Genomic DNA, 15,473 nt, shown 5'->3' on the forward strand with positions numbered 1-15,473 from the left:
CAAACTGGGATGCAGAAGTCTTAAAGTAAAATTCACCCACAGACAAGCTGAATGAAGATATAAAGTTTGCTTCAGGAGGGAAATGGCTGCTGAGGGTATTTTGATTCCCTGGGCACAGAACAGCAGATTTTCAGCTAAATTTCTGCGAAGAGCTCACCCATCCTTGGTAGACCACCCGGTGCCAGGTTAGGTGACTATGGGGAGCCCTTACTCCTAACAATGGACTGCCCCAAAGTCCTGGCATTTGACTAGTTAATCACCCCATCTTTATTCCCTGGGTTGGTAGCATTTAATATTATGCTAATTCATAAACAATACTGAGATTATGAATACTTACCTTCCCAATTATTTTGTGAACCGTTTTTAAACAATATCCCTGGGAGAGAGAGAAGAGGATAAAGATGAGAGTAAAATGAACAGAATGAAGGTCTAGGATATTAGGCAGAGGCAAGATTGGGCTAGACAAATCAAGAGAGAAACAAAGGAAGAGAAAACTGCAGGGCAGTGTCCTTTCCCTGAGCGGCACTGGAGAACAACAGGGCTACCTCACCGTGGCTTCTCTGATTGTCCTTCTTGGTCTGTAAGCCTGCGATCTGAAGTCCTGGCAATGAATCAACAAACAGGGCAGGAGAGCAGGGTTAGTCTCAGATTGGGGCAGTAACCTTGTTAGAAGCTTCCACAGGCTGTCATAAATCCCTCCAAGAGGGATTCTCCTGCAGAAGGGGCCCTGGCTCTAAAGGCAATGGTTATGGGATACTCTGGATCCTGGTTTATGAGCTCGGAGCCTCAGGCTCCCTTCCTGAAACGCAGTTGCCATGCTCCTTCTGGGAAGCCTCTCTCTCCTCCCACTGGCTGACCCTGTTTCCTGCCGGGTCAGTTTTACTTCACTGTGTAGCATTCTGGGGTCATCTCAGGGTGCTCATTCTCACCATGACCTGGCCTTAGTGGGTGGACTGGCTCCCTTTATTCCTAAGGCTCTGTCCTCATGATGGAGGATATGGTCTTTATCCCAATCAAAGCAGACGCATCTGGCTCCCCTCACATGCCTTTGACTTTCCCCAAACAAGCCTGTGTGAAGCATCCAGGTCTCCCAGAGATGACAATGATGATGATGATACAAAAATCGTTAACAATTACCAAGGACTTTTTATGTTCCAGTTACTGTTCCAAGTGCTCTCTGCCTATTCTCTCATTTTTCAACATGTAAAGGTCACCTGAATGCCCTGGCCCCATGACTGTCTATCTTTCTCACCTAGTGCTTGTCAGAGATACAAATCCACAAAGAATGAGTTAAGGAAAACCTCACTAAAACCAGGTGGAGCGTAGATGTGTGCAGAGGATACACAAAGCTGCAAGGTTGATGTCTTTCTGGAGTGCAAATTTTACTAAAATGCCTTTTTTGGGGGGAGAAAGAAGTAATTTAAAGCATTATTTTTATAGAAAATAAAAGTATATCATAGAATATATTGAAGAGTTCAACGAATTTTTAATTTTTTAAATTTTAAATGTTTTTACTTTGAAATAATTGAAAAAAATTTATATTAAAGTTTGAGAAATAGTACACAGAGCTTCCTTATGTGCTTTACTCAGATCCCCCACTTGTTAATATTTCTGAGCTATGTGAGAATAAGTTACAGCCAGGATGCCCCATTTTCCCTTAATACTTTACTGTGTATTCCATAATTACAAGGACTGTGCCTACATAATCGTAGTAGAGCCATCAAAACCAGGAAACACTGCTCCCATTATTAACACAAATGAAACTTTATAAGATGATATGTAAAACATCCGTGGACATGTCTTGGCTAATCAATAAATATTAGTTACATGAAAGTTGACTTCAGAGAAAGCTCAGGAAAATCTGGGGAGCAGTGCTCTGTGGGCTCAAGCTGACCACAACGTGGCCTGGATACTCCCCCTTTGAGGGTAAGGAATTGTGACCCTTACCAAAGATAAAACGCTTTGGGATATCTCGGAACCATGTGGAGCTCACCAAAAGGGATCTCTACAAGGTTTTCACCCTGACCTGGAAGCAGACCGGAGAGGAAGGCCTTTGTTCTTGCTGTGTGTCCTTATTTAGCTCTTCGTCAGCAAATGGTTTGACAGGGACATGCTTTACTAGTTCCTGTTAAATTCTTGGGTAACTTGGACTTTTTTCTTGACTCACTGACACAATATGAGCATTTAGGGGAAGGGAATGTGGTCCACAGGTCAGGTGACAGGCAAAAATGCAAACATGTCAGGATCATGGTCACTAAACACTCTTTTGGAGAAACATGCTTTTGTCTCAGACCCAGGAGTCTGCCCATTTGCAGATTAATTTGTGAGTCCACATATGGTGAAAAATGTCAGCAATCCACTTGGAACCATTAATAAGAGTGCTAGTTTGGAAATATCATTGGACTAGTTCAAGAAACCTGAGTCCTTGCCTGGCGGTGAGATCTTGGACAATAAGTGTAAGGCCACAGGGCCTTATTTTTCTCGTTTGAAAAATGTGGAAGGGAGGACTAGATGATCTCTGAGGTGACTGGATAAGGTCTCTAGCAACATTGTAATTTTATGAATACCTATTGAAAAAGCCCTAAAGCCATGCAGATGTGGCGTTCTATCATGTGCTAAATGCCATGGCCCAAGCAGGAATTTGGACTAATTCACAAAAGGGTCAGTTTACTGTTTTAAATGTATAAGTACAACTAAATTTCTATGGGAAAGCCAAGAAAGTAATGGCCACAATGCTTTTTTTCTCCACTGTAACCAACCCATTGGAAAGCATGGAGGACCATGATCCATGGGCATTAGCAGAGGTTTTGAGTAATGGAATATGAACTAGGAAATGGAGTTGAATCAGATGGTGGGAAGAATATTAGACGTCTTCCGTGGTAGGGGTGAGGGAATAGTAAGTCAGCCTAAGGACTAATTTAAATGTCTCAGGAGGCCAAGTTGGAAATGTCACTAGAACCCTGTCTTCATCAATTGCTGTGATAACTGACCTCTCTGGATTGGAGAAGGTAGGGAGGACATCCTCAAAATTTAGTGGCCTAGGGGAGCAAATATGGCTCAAGCAGTTGGGTGCCTGCTTCCCACACAGGAGCCTAGGTTCAGTTCCTGGTGTTTCCTAAAGAAGATGAGCAAATGCAATGAGCTGATGCAATGAGTTGATGAATGAGTAGACACAACAAACAGGGCTCAAGTGGCTGGGCACCCACCTCCCACATAGAAGGTCTTGGGTTTGTTTCCTGGTGCTTCCCAAAGAAGATGAGCTGACGATGACTAGACACAACGAGCAGAGACAAAGAGCAGACAATGAGCAGACAGATGAGGGAGCCATGTCAGGGGGCAAAAAAAAAAAAAAAAAAGGTTGGTGGCCCTAAATCCTCTGACTTCTCTTCATATCTTTGTATTCATGAATAGCAAAGATGAGAGAATCCTCCCTCAAGGAAAGTAATCTTAACACATTGGAATTGTTATGCATGATACTGCAATGACAGATACAGGCCATTATACATTTTGTCAAAACCTATAATTAGGCGGTGCAAAGTACAAACTATAATGTACACTGTATATTATGCTTCAATATTTGTTCATCAATTGTAACAAATGTACCACACTAATGAAAGATGTTGTTAATGTGGGAAAGTGTGAGAGGGGGAAAGGGTGGTGTGTTCCGGTATTCCTTATATTTTTGATGTAACTTTTATGTAATCTAAAACTTCTTTAAAAATAAAGGGGAGAAAAAGTAGTCTTAACAGAAATACTCAATAGGTTTTTTTCCCCCTCCAATTGCTTTCCTCCAAATTACCTTACCTAGAGAAATTAATACATATTGTTCTTTTTGCCTGACCTTGACCCTTAACCTTATCTGATCTTGGCTAGGGGCTTTTTTGGCAAATAATTTGTTTAAATTTTATAATAAATATAAAAGCTAACACCTCTCAAACTTTTCCCACATGCCAGACACTGTGCTAAGTGCTTCATATGTATTGTCAAATTAATCCAAATAATACTTCTATAAAGTAGGTGCCTTTATATAGATGAGTAAACTCCCACCTCCCTGAGTCAAGAAACCTTTCTATCACAGTGTGTATTTCACAATGGCCAGACACCTTTCCTTATATCTTGTGAACTATATGGACTTCCTACAAGGGCTCTTCAGCAATGCGGACTTTCTCAGTTCCTACGCCTCCTGGGGAAGCTCTCAAGCTTATCCACTTTGGGGTCCAAAATGGTAAACATCCTGGTAAGAGCTGTTCTACTCCTCAACAGTAGAGGTAGGTTTGGGGAGGGAAAACTTAAAAAAGGATCTGAATTCTTATAATCACTCTTGGAAGTCCAACTGCCCAGGAGCATAAGAGAAATGTGATTAAAAGGCCAAGGTTCTCTCAAAGAGATGACTCCCTGGATGTTGTTGCTACTGGTAAGTTTTCTGCTGCCGTAGCACCAGGGAATAAAAGGGCATTTCCTTGAGATCTGGACTCTTCGCTTCACATTGATTCAGGTGGCCCTCTTCAGAGTATTTATGGCTCATTTACTTCAGGTGTGAAAACTTTGGGTACTCCCTGGTTCATGTGGATAAGTCTCCTACTTGATCCACTTCATGTAGTCTAGCTCCAAGGAAAACCAGCTCACCCTTAGTTCTGCTTTTTAGGTCACTTTCTTTACTAGACTGCAGTGCCACTCCTTAGATCCAGGTGGAAACAATTCTCTTTAAAGCCATTTACACGAGACTGGGCAATACTCCCCTGAACACCCTCCCCCTCTCCCAATTCTCACCCCCAGTAACAGAAATCTCTTTGAATTAATCAATCTCCTTTTCCATTCTTCAGTTTTCAAGAAGGGATGCATGAAGATTCAGCCAGCCTTGGTATTTGTCCCAAGCCTGTTAATCATCTTGGACCTTAGCTTTGGTCTTTGAAAGGCTGACTAGCCAAATGCCCATTTCAGTATTATTCCTGGCATCCCTAAACTTGGCTGTGATTAAGATCATGTGAAGGACTAGGTGACTGTCATATCTAATCTGTTAAATCATTATAATGACAACAAGGGAAGTCATTTGGATTCATCATTAATGCTTGAATAGTCACTCTCAAATATTTGGTGAACATTCTAGATGTAACTTGGAGTGAAATTCTCCTTATGACCTTTTAAAAATGTTTCAATTCTATCAGGCAGTGGAAGTACAAATGCATATTTAAAATGCTATAATAATAATAATTAGTTGTGAAAGCATATAATTATTCAAAACAATTAAGAATTCCACATAGTTAAAAAATAGGAGGGGAGTGGGTTGTTGCTCAGTGGTTGAGCACTTTCTTTCCACATACAAAGTCCTGGGTTCATTTCCTAGTACCTCCTAAAAACAAAATAAAACATGGGAAGATGAGTTGACTTATTACAAACAATAGGAGCTAGTGTGTTAGCTAGATAACTTTAGGAAGAACATTATATACTTTTTCAGCTGCCAAAAGTATTTATAACAATTTAATAAATAGTACAAGTACTATTCAATTTAACAAATAGTTCAAGGCAGAAAAATGGGAATTAGATTATATCATATTTTTAACTTTGCAGAATTTATTGATATATTGGCATTTATCATGTTAAATGAAATAATCGTTAGGAACTATATGTTAGAAGGATTTTTAAAATTGAGGTATAATTTACATACAATAAAGTAAACAAATCTTAAGTGTACAGCCCAATGAATTTTCACAAAGTAAACATGCCCATGTAATCATCATCTAGACCAAGAACAGAACATTTCCAGCTTCTCAGAAGTATTCCCTCAAGGCTACAATGATTCTGACCTCTTACAACTATAGATTACTTTAGGACTATGTTTAAGTTTTAGTTATTTAATACTTTTTAGGTGATAAATCTTTCAACAGAAAGTCCTATTTGGAAATTTTTCTCATTTTTGGAGGTCGCATTAAAGACATAATTTCAGCCACTTCAAAATTTTATGAGGTGCTCACTTTGGTAGTGCATATATTAAAATTGGAACAATACAGAGAAGATTAGTGTGGCCACTGAGTAAGGATGGTATGTAAATTTGTGAAGCATTCCATATTTTCATGTAGCCAAAGGGGGGATATTTTAGGTTGTAAATATGTTACTGAAATAAAAATTATTAGAGCAGGTGTAGCTTAGTGGTTGAACATGTGCTTCACATGTATGAGGTTCCAGGTTCAATCTCTGGTACTTCTAAAAAAAAATTAGAACATCTCCAAGACCATAAAATATCCGTAAGAAAAATCCTCAATAAAGAATATGAAGTGCTGTAAGAAAATAGTGAAGAGAAAAATCTGGTGCTCCCAAGTATCTTGCTTTTCTATGCACCTAGGTTGAAAATAAGCACCCATTTAGAATAGCAAATGTCTAGGAGACATGAAACAAAGTAATATTTTGGAAAATTTTTCAGATCTGTTTGAGTATCGATGGAGTATCTGATAGTGTTATGTTTCCAAGGAATATGATTTTTAATATTCAGCCACTTGGCATTTGGTCAGAGCATGTATTTAGTGCACCTTTACTTTCAAGACTCTGTGATGCCCTCATCAACTCACTGACCCCACATTTCTGCTTCAGTTCTTCAATGTTCTGCTCTTCTCTTTTGCTTATGATTCCCCATTGTCTCCCCTCATCCTTCCAATGTACTCAGTACACCTAGCAGGACTCTGCCTCAGGCTTGATCTCTAGCCCACTAATGCATACCAGTCAAGCAGAAGAAAGCTTCCAAAGAGATTTGAGTTGGATGTTTGTTTTGCTCTGTATGTTGCCAGTGCTTTATAAACATCATTTCTTTTTTTTTTTTAAGTGTTTGTTCCCCCTCCCCTGCCCTGCTGTTTTTGCTGTCTGTGTTCATTCACTGTGTGATCTTCTGTATCTATTTCTCTCTTTTGTCTTCTCTTCTCTTTCTCCTCTAGGATTCACCAGGATTTGATCCTGAGGACTTCTGATGTGGAGAGAGGTTCCCTGTCAATTGAGCCACCTCAGTTCCTTGTCTCTGCAGACCTCACCTTGACTCTCCCCTTTGTCTCTCTTTTGTTGCATCATCATCTTGCTGTGTGACTCACTTGTGTGGACACTGGCTCACTGCACGGGCACTTGACTTGCTGTGTGGGCACTTGGCTAACCATGTGGGCACTTGGCTCGTCTTGCGGACACTGTCTCGCTGCATGGGCACTGACTTGCCATGTGGACATTGGCTTTCCACATGGGCACCCACGTGGGCACTTGGCTCGCTGCATGGGCACCCACATGGGCACTTGGCCCACCATGTGGGCACTCGCCTCACTGCATGGGCACTCGGCTCACCATGTGGGCTCTTGGCCCACCACATGGGCACTGCTCGCCACACAGGCACGCTTTCTCTTCTTCTTTTTCACCAGGAGACCCCAGGGATCAAATCTGGGTCCTCCCGTTTGGTAGGCAGAGGCCCTATCACCTGAACCACATCTGCTTCCCTGTGAACATCATTTCTAATTCTTTCTGCAACTCTGTTTGATAGGTAGTATTATACCTGTTTTCTGTGTGGAAACAGAGCTGCAGAGACGTTCAGTAGAAATGTAGTTAGGAAGGAGCCAGGATTTATACCTAATTCTATCTGTCTCCAAAGCTTCTCTGACTCTGAGTTAGGAGTAAAGAAGCACTGGAGTTAATTAAAATACCACTTAAGAGCTATATTTTTTAGGAGGATTTTTAAAAACTCACCTACAGTAAAGTGCACAAATCTTAAATGTACAGCTCAATGAGTGGTCACAAAATAAACATACCATAAATCATCGTTCAGACCAAGAATAGGACATTTTCAGCTCTTCTGAATCCCCCATGTGCCCTCCCAGTCAATACCCCTCCACGTCTAGGGAAGGAAATTAGAATCACTAGCAGGGGCTGGAAAGCTTAAAAATGTAGTTGGGTTTTGAAGTAAGGTAGGCAGCAGTTTGTCTGCTGACTGAAATAAAGGAAGTCAGGAGGGAGGGGATAGCAGGACTGTGCCAACATAAGGCCATAGCCTTTCCAGCTCCTCTTGCTAGAGAGGGAGAAATGTGTCTGAAGCCCAAGGGAAGAGGGAGATGGCATTTCCACAACCCAACCACTTGGGCTTGGGCGGAATGCCAGAGCGGAGAGCCAGCGAAACATCGAGGCAGGGGAGATCGTTATCTAAAGGAAGGAAGCTCTGGCAGCTCCCACCAGCCTGTTTGTGACAAGTAGGCTCTGGGCCATGGAAGTCCCTTAAGGTCAAGGGAAATGCGATCCCAGAGCAGGGTGATGAAGCTGGGACACTTCCCTTACCCTGTGCCTTCAGGCCCCCCGGGATCTAGCCCCAGCAGGGCCCAGGGCCCAGGGCCCAGGTTAGAAGAGCAGTGGGCTAGGGAAGGAGGAGGGGCAGTTGGAGAGGGAGAGAGAGACGAGGGAGAATGAATTAAGATCCCAGGGGCACCTCATAAACAGAGTTGCTTGGCTGGAGAAGTAATGACATTTATTGCAGCCAACACAGGATAACTGGTCTTCACGGGTGAACTCTTACCTAGTTCTCCTTTTTCCTGGAGAGGTCTCTCTATTTCCCCCTAACTGGTATAATAGAAAGCGTATTGCATTTTGAGTAAGGAGACCCAGGTTCAGGTTCAAGTCCCGTTTCTGCTACTAATCAACTAGATAGGCTAATTAATTCATTAAGCTTTCTGAATCTCAATTCTCTCACCCCTGAAGAAGACAAGTAATCCCTATCAAATCTATTTTACAAGGGATTAGAGAATTTATATGGATGCACACTGAGAGGCATGAAAGACCATATAAACATGAAAATATTTCTGTTTTTTTTTGGATCCAGATTATTTTTTATTGCAAATTTGCTTACATGTTCGCTGCTTTTAGGTAAAGCTAAACCTGAAACACTGAGTTAGTTGTTACAATATTTCCATCAAATAAATTACAACAGTGAATTGCCTGTCTGTTCCCCGAGGGTATCTTTCAAAACCTAGAACATTAACCTTCCCAATTTGTGTACATGCTGGAGCACAGATTTAACTTTTTAAAAAATTTTATTTGAACCGCTCAGAAGCAAATAGCATACTATTTTTATGTCTACTCATCTATCCCAGGTTCAGAAAATTTCTTATATTGCAATTGTAACTATAAATCAACCCTCTTCCGAATTATTCAATTCATGTATAATTAAGCATTTATTTTAGAAAATTTTAATATTTTGAGAAATTGATTTTCTTACAAATAGGCTTTTAAAAGATTTTTTTTCCCCTCCCAAAACCTTCAAATCTTATAAATCTTAACCAGGGGTCCATGGATTCAAAGGTTTCAGGGGGTCTGTGAGCTTGAACTGAAAATTCAAAAAAACTTTCTTGTGGGGACACGTTGGTGCAGATGTGGAAAGTATTTCTTTATCTTCTTTCTTTCTGGCTGCCTCTCTCTGCACAGGCCTCCTTACCACCATGTGGAAGCTGGGGAAGACTCCTAGTTTTAGGAACAGAAACAGCTGTCTATAAATCCACACACCCTTTCCCAGTGGTTTCCTTCACTTGCCATTATGCCATGAAAGAGGGGCTGGGAGCAGGGGAGAGCTGTACAGAGGCATGGAGCAGGGACCCGTACCTCTGAGCTTGCTCAGGCTTTCCCTTGGACATAAGCTTCTGGAAAACAGGAACAGAAAGAGGAAAGACCATATACTCTGGGACTTAGCCCTCCGAGATGACAGCCTCAGCTCCCTTTCAGCCTCCCCCACACAAGCCTGGCTGTGGAAAGAGTGGTATAGAGGCCTGAAGGGGGATTAAGGCATAGCCAGGGAATGAGAAGGGCTGGCAACCTAAGGGACTGGTTCCAAGTGCACAGGAACCAGGTGGAAATGCCCAGCATCCCCTTTCTGAGGATTACAGGCCACAGTGTAGTGTGCCTTCTTGCTCTTCCCTTTGTACTTGCAGTTTGGGTACTTCCCCGAGGTGTATTTACACAGGGTCAGGGACACAGGCCCTCGACTCTTGTGGCAGTTTTTTCCGCCATTCTTGCAGGTTATACTTTTGGTCTGGCAGGTGGATGCCACATTGGAGAAGGAGTCATGCAAGAAGGTGTTGAGGTTTTTACAGTGTTTTACATCCTTGTTGATGTTGGCCATCGCCTTATCGCATCTTTGAGGGCTGGGCTGTACATGCTGAATCTCAAACCATTGAGCTGAAGTCTTGTTCTTTGGTTTAGCATTGACTGGAACCTCGGCCACCCACAGCCCCAGCAGCAGGAGCAGCAGCAGGGGGCAGAATCCTGCTCTGGCTGGTGTCATCGTTTTTAGGGGAGTCGGTCAGAATGGAAGGCTGGGGTCACTGGGATAGAGCAGGAGGTGTTCAGTTGCTCTATCTGCTCGTTGCACTTAATCATCTTCCCATCCTATTGTCTCCTTCCTCCCTCACCTGTTTCATTCCTTCCTCTCCGGATGCCCACACCCACTGTGACTCCATCCCTATTCTGTGACCCCATTTCCTTCACTTCATTCTGTCCCTATTACCTCTTGCTCTGTTCTTTCCTTTTTCCCTCAAGTCTCATCATGCCCTATGTCCTTATCCCCCTTCCCTATGTCTTATCCCCTCCATGTCCCCATCCTCATCTCTTCCACATCCCTATTCTTTTCCATTTTTTGTCTCCATCCCCCACACATTCTCCTCTCTCCCCTATGTGCTTCCTCGTCCCCTTCATGTTGAGTCCCTCCTTTGTCCATCTTATCACTTGCTTGAGTGTATTCTTATCTGCCCAGAATTCAACCGTTCTCTCTCCTCTCTCCTCACCTATCTCCCATTCCAGGTCTCACCTTCTACTGAGAACTCGCGTGGTGGTTCCTGCTTCTGCTCAGCGAGGTGAGGATGTTCCCACCCACTACTGGACTGTCAAATCTCTGACCGCCTCTTCTCACCGTCGAACTCCCTCAGAGCCTGCCTGGGCTATGCTACCTTTATATGGTGGTGGGCTGAGGGCTGGTGAGCAATCCTTGGATCAGGAAATGAATCAGGTTCCACATCTCCTCTTACGTGTCCCAAACAAGTAGATACCTATGGAGCCAGTGTACCTGCCTGAACGTGTTTGGCAATGAGGAAGCCTGAATCTTCACATTCAAGGACTATATTTGGCACCAGGTCATATGCTTTTAATGACTCTACTAAAACACCTGACCCAGGGGTCAACCCAAAATGAGAGAGTTGTTGTTTATCTCCTTCTAAATGCACCTCTGGTCCCTAATTCTGGGAAGGGCCAATCACTTTGGTTTTAAGAATTGCTTTTTTTTTCTGACTTAATAGCCAATAGAATAGCCTCGAAGTTGCTCCTTTTTTTTTTTTTTTTTTTTTTTTGCCATTGGGAGATACTGTTTCTCTTTCAGAGGAAATGGGAGGAGACAAAGACAGCGTGTGGCCATCACCATCATGATACAGCACTGTCCCTGGAAGCTCAGCTCTTCCTCAGTGACTCATTTCTTAAACCACTCCAGTTCCAGGTGCCGACCCAGGCCACAAGGCACTACTTTGAGAAGGCACTCAACACTTCTCATTCTTCACTCTTTCCCTCCCAACTTTAGATAAAATTGAAAAAAAAAGTTCAATTGTATGTGATTGAAAATGTTGCTATTGCCGCTGTAGCCCTTCCCATGCTTCCATGTTCTGTTCCTGTGGTGTTACAGCTGTGTGGAGAGCTGGGGTCCATGCTGCTCTGGGGACCCCAAAGAGCCTGGAATATGGCCTCAGGGGAACTAGACTCTCAGTGGGGGAAGCTGCTCTCTCTGTGCTTGGGAAACCTTGGGAACTGAGATGACCAGCATTTCCTACTCTTTTTTTTTTTTTTTTTTTTTACAATTTCATAGAAGTCAAATATGATTTATGTGATGCTAGAGGGTGGTAGATCAGGTTTGAGATAGATGTTCTTTAAAAAAAAAAACAACCACTGTATTGAGGTGAAATTTACATAACATAAAATTCACCATTTAAAGTGAAAAATTCAGTGGCATTTAGTACATTCTCAGTGTTGCGTGGCCACCTATGTCTGCTTCCAAAATGTTTCTGTAACTCCAAAGGAAAAAACCTTTACCCTTTAAGCAGCCCCCGCTTCCTCCCTTCCCTAGTTTCTGGCAACCACTGATCTGCATTATGCCTCCATGGATTTATCTATTCTGGATTTATTGTTTCTGGATATTCCTATAAATGGAATCATATAATATATGGTCTTTTGTGTCTGGTTTCTGCTGCTTAGTGTAATTTTTTAAGATTCACCCACATTGTAACATGTATCCAAACTTCTTTCATTGAATACTCCCTTTTATATATATATATCACATCTTGTTTATCCATTCATCTGTCGATGGATTCTTGGGCTGTTTCCACTTTCTGGCTATTGTGAATAGTGCTACTGTGAACATGTGTGTTTATGTACTTGTTTGAATATCTGTTTTCAATTCTTTGTGTATTTACCAAGGAGTGGAATTGTAAGGCTATATAAGAACTCTACATTTAACTTTGAACAACCACCAAACCCTTATCCACAGTGATGAAATCATTTTACCACTCCCACCAGCAATGTATGAGGATTCCATTTCAGTTGAGGTTCATCTGTTAATCAACAAATATTTATTGAGCACCTATCATGTGCCAAGGTGCTTGGGATAGTTCACTGAACAGAAAAGATGAAAATCCTTATCCTTGTGGAACTTATATCCCAGTGGGGAGAGACAGACTATAAAAAATAAATATATTAAAGGGTGGGGGTGAGTGGGCAGTAATTTAAAAAAAGGATCATGGAAGTAGATGACTCTGGGGCAAAGACTTAAAGAGAGTGAACTTGTGCTTGCGTGGGGGAGGAATGTTCCCGGTAGACAGAGCAGCACTATGAAGGCCTTAAAGCAGATGGGTGCCTGGGTGTTCAAGGAACAGCACGGAGCCCTGGCTGGCTGGAACAGTTAAGGAGAGAGCCAGAGAAGGACTGGAGGCAAGATCATGGAAACCTTTGTGACCACTGAAAGGACTGTAACTTTTCCTCAGGGCATAATGAGAGCTCTGGAAGACTTCCAAGCAGAGGGATGAAACGTCTGTTTGTTTAAAGGGTCACCTGGCTGTTGTGTGAATTAAAACTGTAGTGAGGCCCCATAAACCTGTCATAAAGTTTGCATTCTGGCCCAGAGATTAGGGTTTAGAGTCAGAAAGATGGAATTTTGAGGCCAAAAGGATATTATTTTAGTAGATGCAGGGCCACCGCTGTGGGTCAGGAGTCTGCAGAAGAAAAAATGATGGAGATGGGAAACACCAGTAGATGGCAAAAGAGGATCAGAAACAACAACAGACAACTCTCTGGAGCCTCTGGTTTTCCCTCAGCGAGGCCTTGGCTGTGGGGACAGCCGGTCACCGCTGCCTTAAGGCACCTGAATCTTCGCAGACTGAACTTCATGATGGAGAATTATGCCCCTCCTGCTGTAGAAATGCAAATGTTTTGGAGATAAAAACCCGTGGTTCAAAGCAGACTTTGTGGCTGGAATATCTATCAGCTTGGGTCAGTCTGCCTGGAAGTGGAGGCTGGGCTAGGAAGGAGGGAGGTAGGATAAAAGGGGTGGAAGAAGTGGGGGTAGGAGGAGAGCTCATTTGAATTCCCAACCCAGACTCCTTCCCACTTCTAATTCTAAAGTGAGATGTTCCCAAACCACGATTTGAAGCCCTCTGCTCTTGTGTTTTCTTGTCATTATAATTACCCTAGTTTGCTCTTCAACTCCATTATGCTGAGTTCTCCAGAAAGCTGCCTTAGTAGTAGGTGAAAGTAAAATCAGTACAGTCTCACTGTCTCGGGTCAAAGAAAAAAGAGGTAAATGTTTAGGTTTGCTCACAAAAACTGAAGAGTTGTACACCATCTGCACAATTCAAGCTGAAATCCCTACTTTGGCTCAATTATTTAGATAAGGGAGGTGATTTCATTTATTTATTTGCCCAAACTATCCAGTTTCCAGGATAGGCTTCATTTTGAATGTGGTAGGATAATTTTTCCATTTTCCCATCACTGCCTTTGTGGGGCAAGAGGAAAAGAGGGAGGAAGGGGGATGAGGACAGGAAGCACGAAGGAAGTTGGGCATTTGGCCAAGGACTGTTCAGGGAGTCTGGCAGAAGGGAGAGGAGAAAAATCAGAGAAGGGAAAGAAGACAGTCTGGTGGGAGAGAAGATGAAAGAGAAGAAAGGCCTTCAAAACAGGCAGCCTTTATGCAGGGTTGTGGGGTAACTGTCCCAGCCTCTTTCTCTCTTGCCACAGTCACTGCTGTTGGCCCAAACCCCTCCCCTAGCCTCTGCCGTGTTGTTGTGGGTTTTTTTAAAGTCGTTGGGGAGGGTGGTGTGAAACACCCAACAGTGCCAGGTGGACCTCTGCCTGTCTTCCCCACCGGACAACAGCTGCTGCTTCCTCTGGCCTCTTTTGGGAGGGGATTTGGGGAGGATGGGAGAAAGGAGGCTGGGCCTGGATTGGGGCCCACCTTTCAGAGCTGAGCCTCCCTCTCTCTTCCGGTGTTCCATTACAGCCTTTGGATATTGATGGAAAGCTCATGACAGTTTCTCTGCAAGTGGGAACAAATCCAAGTTCTGTTCTCCTAATTTTGTTGATCCTCGTATAAATAAAGGTAATGGGCTTATTCTTGTAGATGGTGAAAGTGAAACATACAGCAAGTTGGGGTCAGATGTGGGACTCACTTCGGGTCTTTGAATTCTCATGACCTTTTCTGGAACAGCTGTGGGTCTGGAGGAGGCAGTACTGGCTGAAGGATGGAATCCTTGGCTCTCAGGCCCGTGCCTTTAGACAAGCAAGGACGTGGAGAGAGGGCCCTGGTCTGGGGCTGAGACGCTTCACTAGGTCACTCTCTTGCTCATAAAGCCATTGCCAGGTCCCTATTTATCTACAGAAAAAGTATAAATTCTTTAGCCTGATATTCAAAGGCTGCCACAATCTGGCAAACTGTCTTTCCAACTTTATCTGACTTTTTTCCCACTGAGTGCCTCCACCCTAGTCAGGCTGATTTTCTCCCTATTTTCAAACATACCTTTATGATCATAATCCTTTTCTCCACCTAACTTTTTAAATTTTTTTGAAGATTTATTTTTTATTTATTTATCTCCCCTCCCCTGCAGTTGTCTGCTCTGTGTCCATTCGCTGTGTGTTCTTCTGTGTCCACTTGTATTCTTGTCAGTGACGACCGGAATCTGTGTCTCTTTTTGTTGCGTCATCTTGCTGCATCAGCTCTCCATGTGTGTGTCGCCATTCCTGGGCAGGCTGCTTTTTTTTGCACCGGGCGGCTCTCCTTATGGGAGCATGGGGCTCCCCTACGTGAGGGACACCCCTGTGTGGCAGGGCACTCCTTGGGTGCATCAGCACTGCGCGTGGGCCAGCTCATCACACAAGTCAGGAGACCCTGGGTTTGACCCTTGGACCTCCCATGTGGTAGGCAGATACCCTATCCATTGGGCCAA

General features: G+C 43.1%; 1 protein-coding gene and 1 non-coding gene across 2 annotated transcripts; one reads left to right on the top strand and one right to left on the bottom strand.

Moving 5' to 3' along the window:
* Positions 1-5,968: 5,968 nt before the first annotated feature.
* Positions 5,969-6,071, top strand: LOC111761591 (U6 spliceosomal RNA). The gene has a single exon (XR_002794919.1). It is a non-coding gene; the product is annotated as a U6 spliceosomal RNA (small nuclear RNA).
* A 3,746-nt stretch (positions 6,072-9,817) lies between these two features.
* On the bottom strand, positions 9,818-10,285 carry LOC101425115 (ribonuclease 7). Its single transcript, XM_004482337.4, has one exon. The coding sequence runs from the start codon at positions 10,283-10,285 to the stop codon at positions 9,818-9,820; it is 468 nt and encodes a 155-aa protein (XP_004482394.1).
* Between the last annotated feature and the right edge of the window lie 5,188 nt (positions 10,286-15,473).

This window comes from Dasypus novemcinctus, chromosome 3, assembly GCF_030445035.2.
Source record: "Dasypus novemcinctus isolate mDasNov1 chromosome 3, mDasNov1.1.hap2, whole genome shotgun sequence".
Lineage (NCBI taxonomy): Eukaryota > Metazoa > Chordata > Mammalia > Cingulata > Dasypodidae > Dasypus > Dasypus novemcinctus.

Excerpts from the sequence above, each read along its gene's own strand:
- LOC101425115 (XM_004482337.4), bottom strand. The coding sequence starts at position 10,285 with ATGACACCAGCCAGAGCAGGATTCTGCCCCCTGCTGCTGCTCCTGCTG.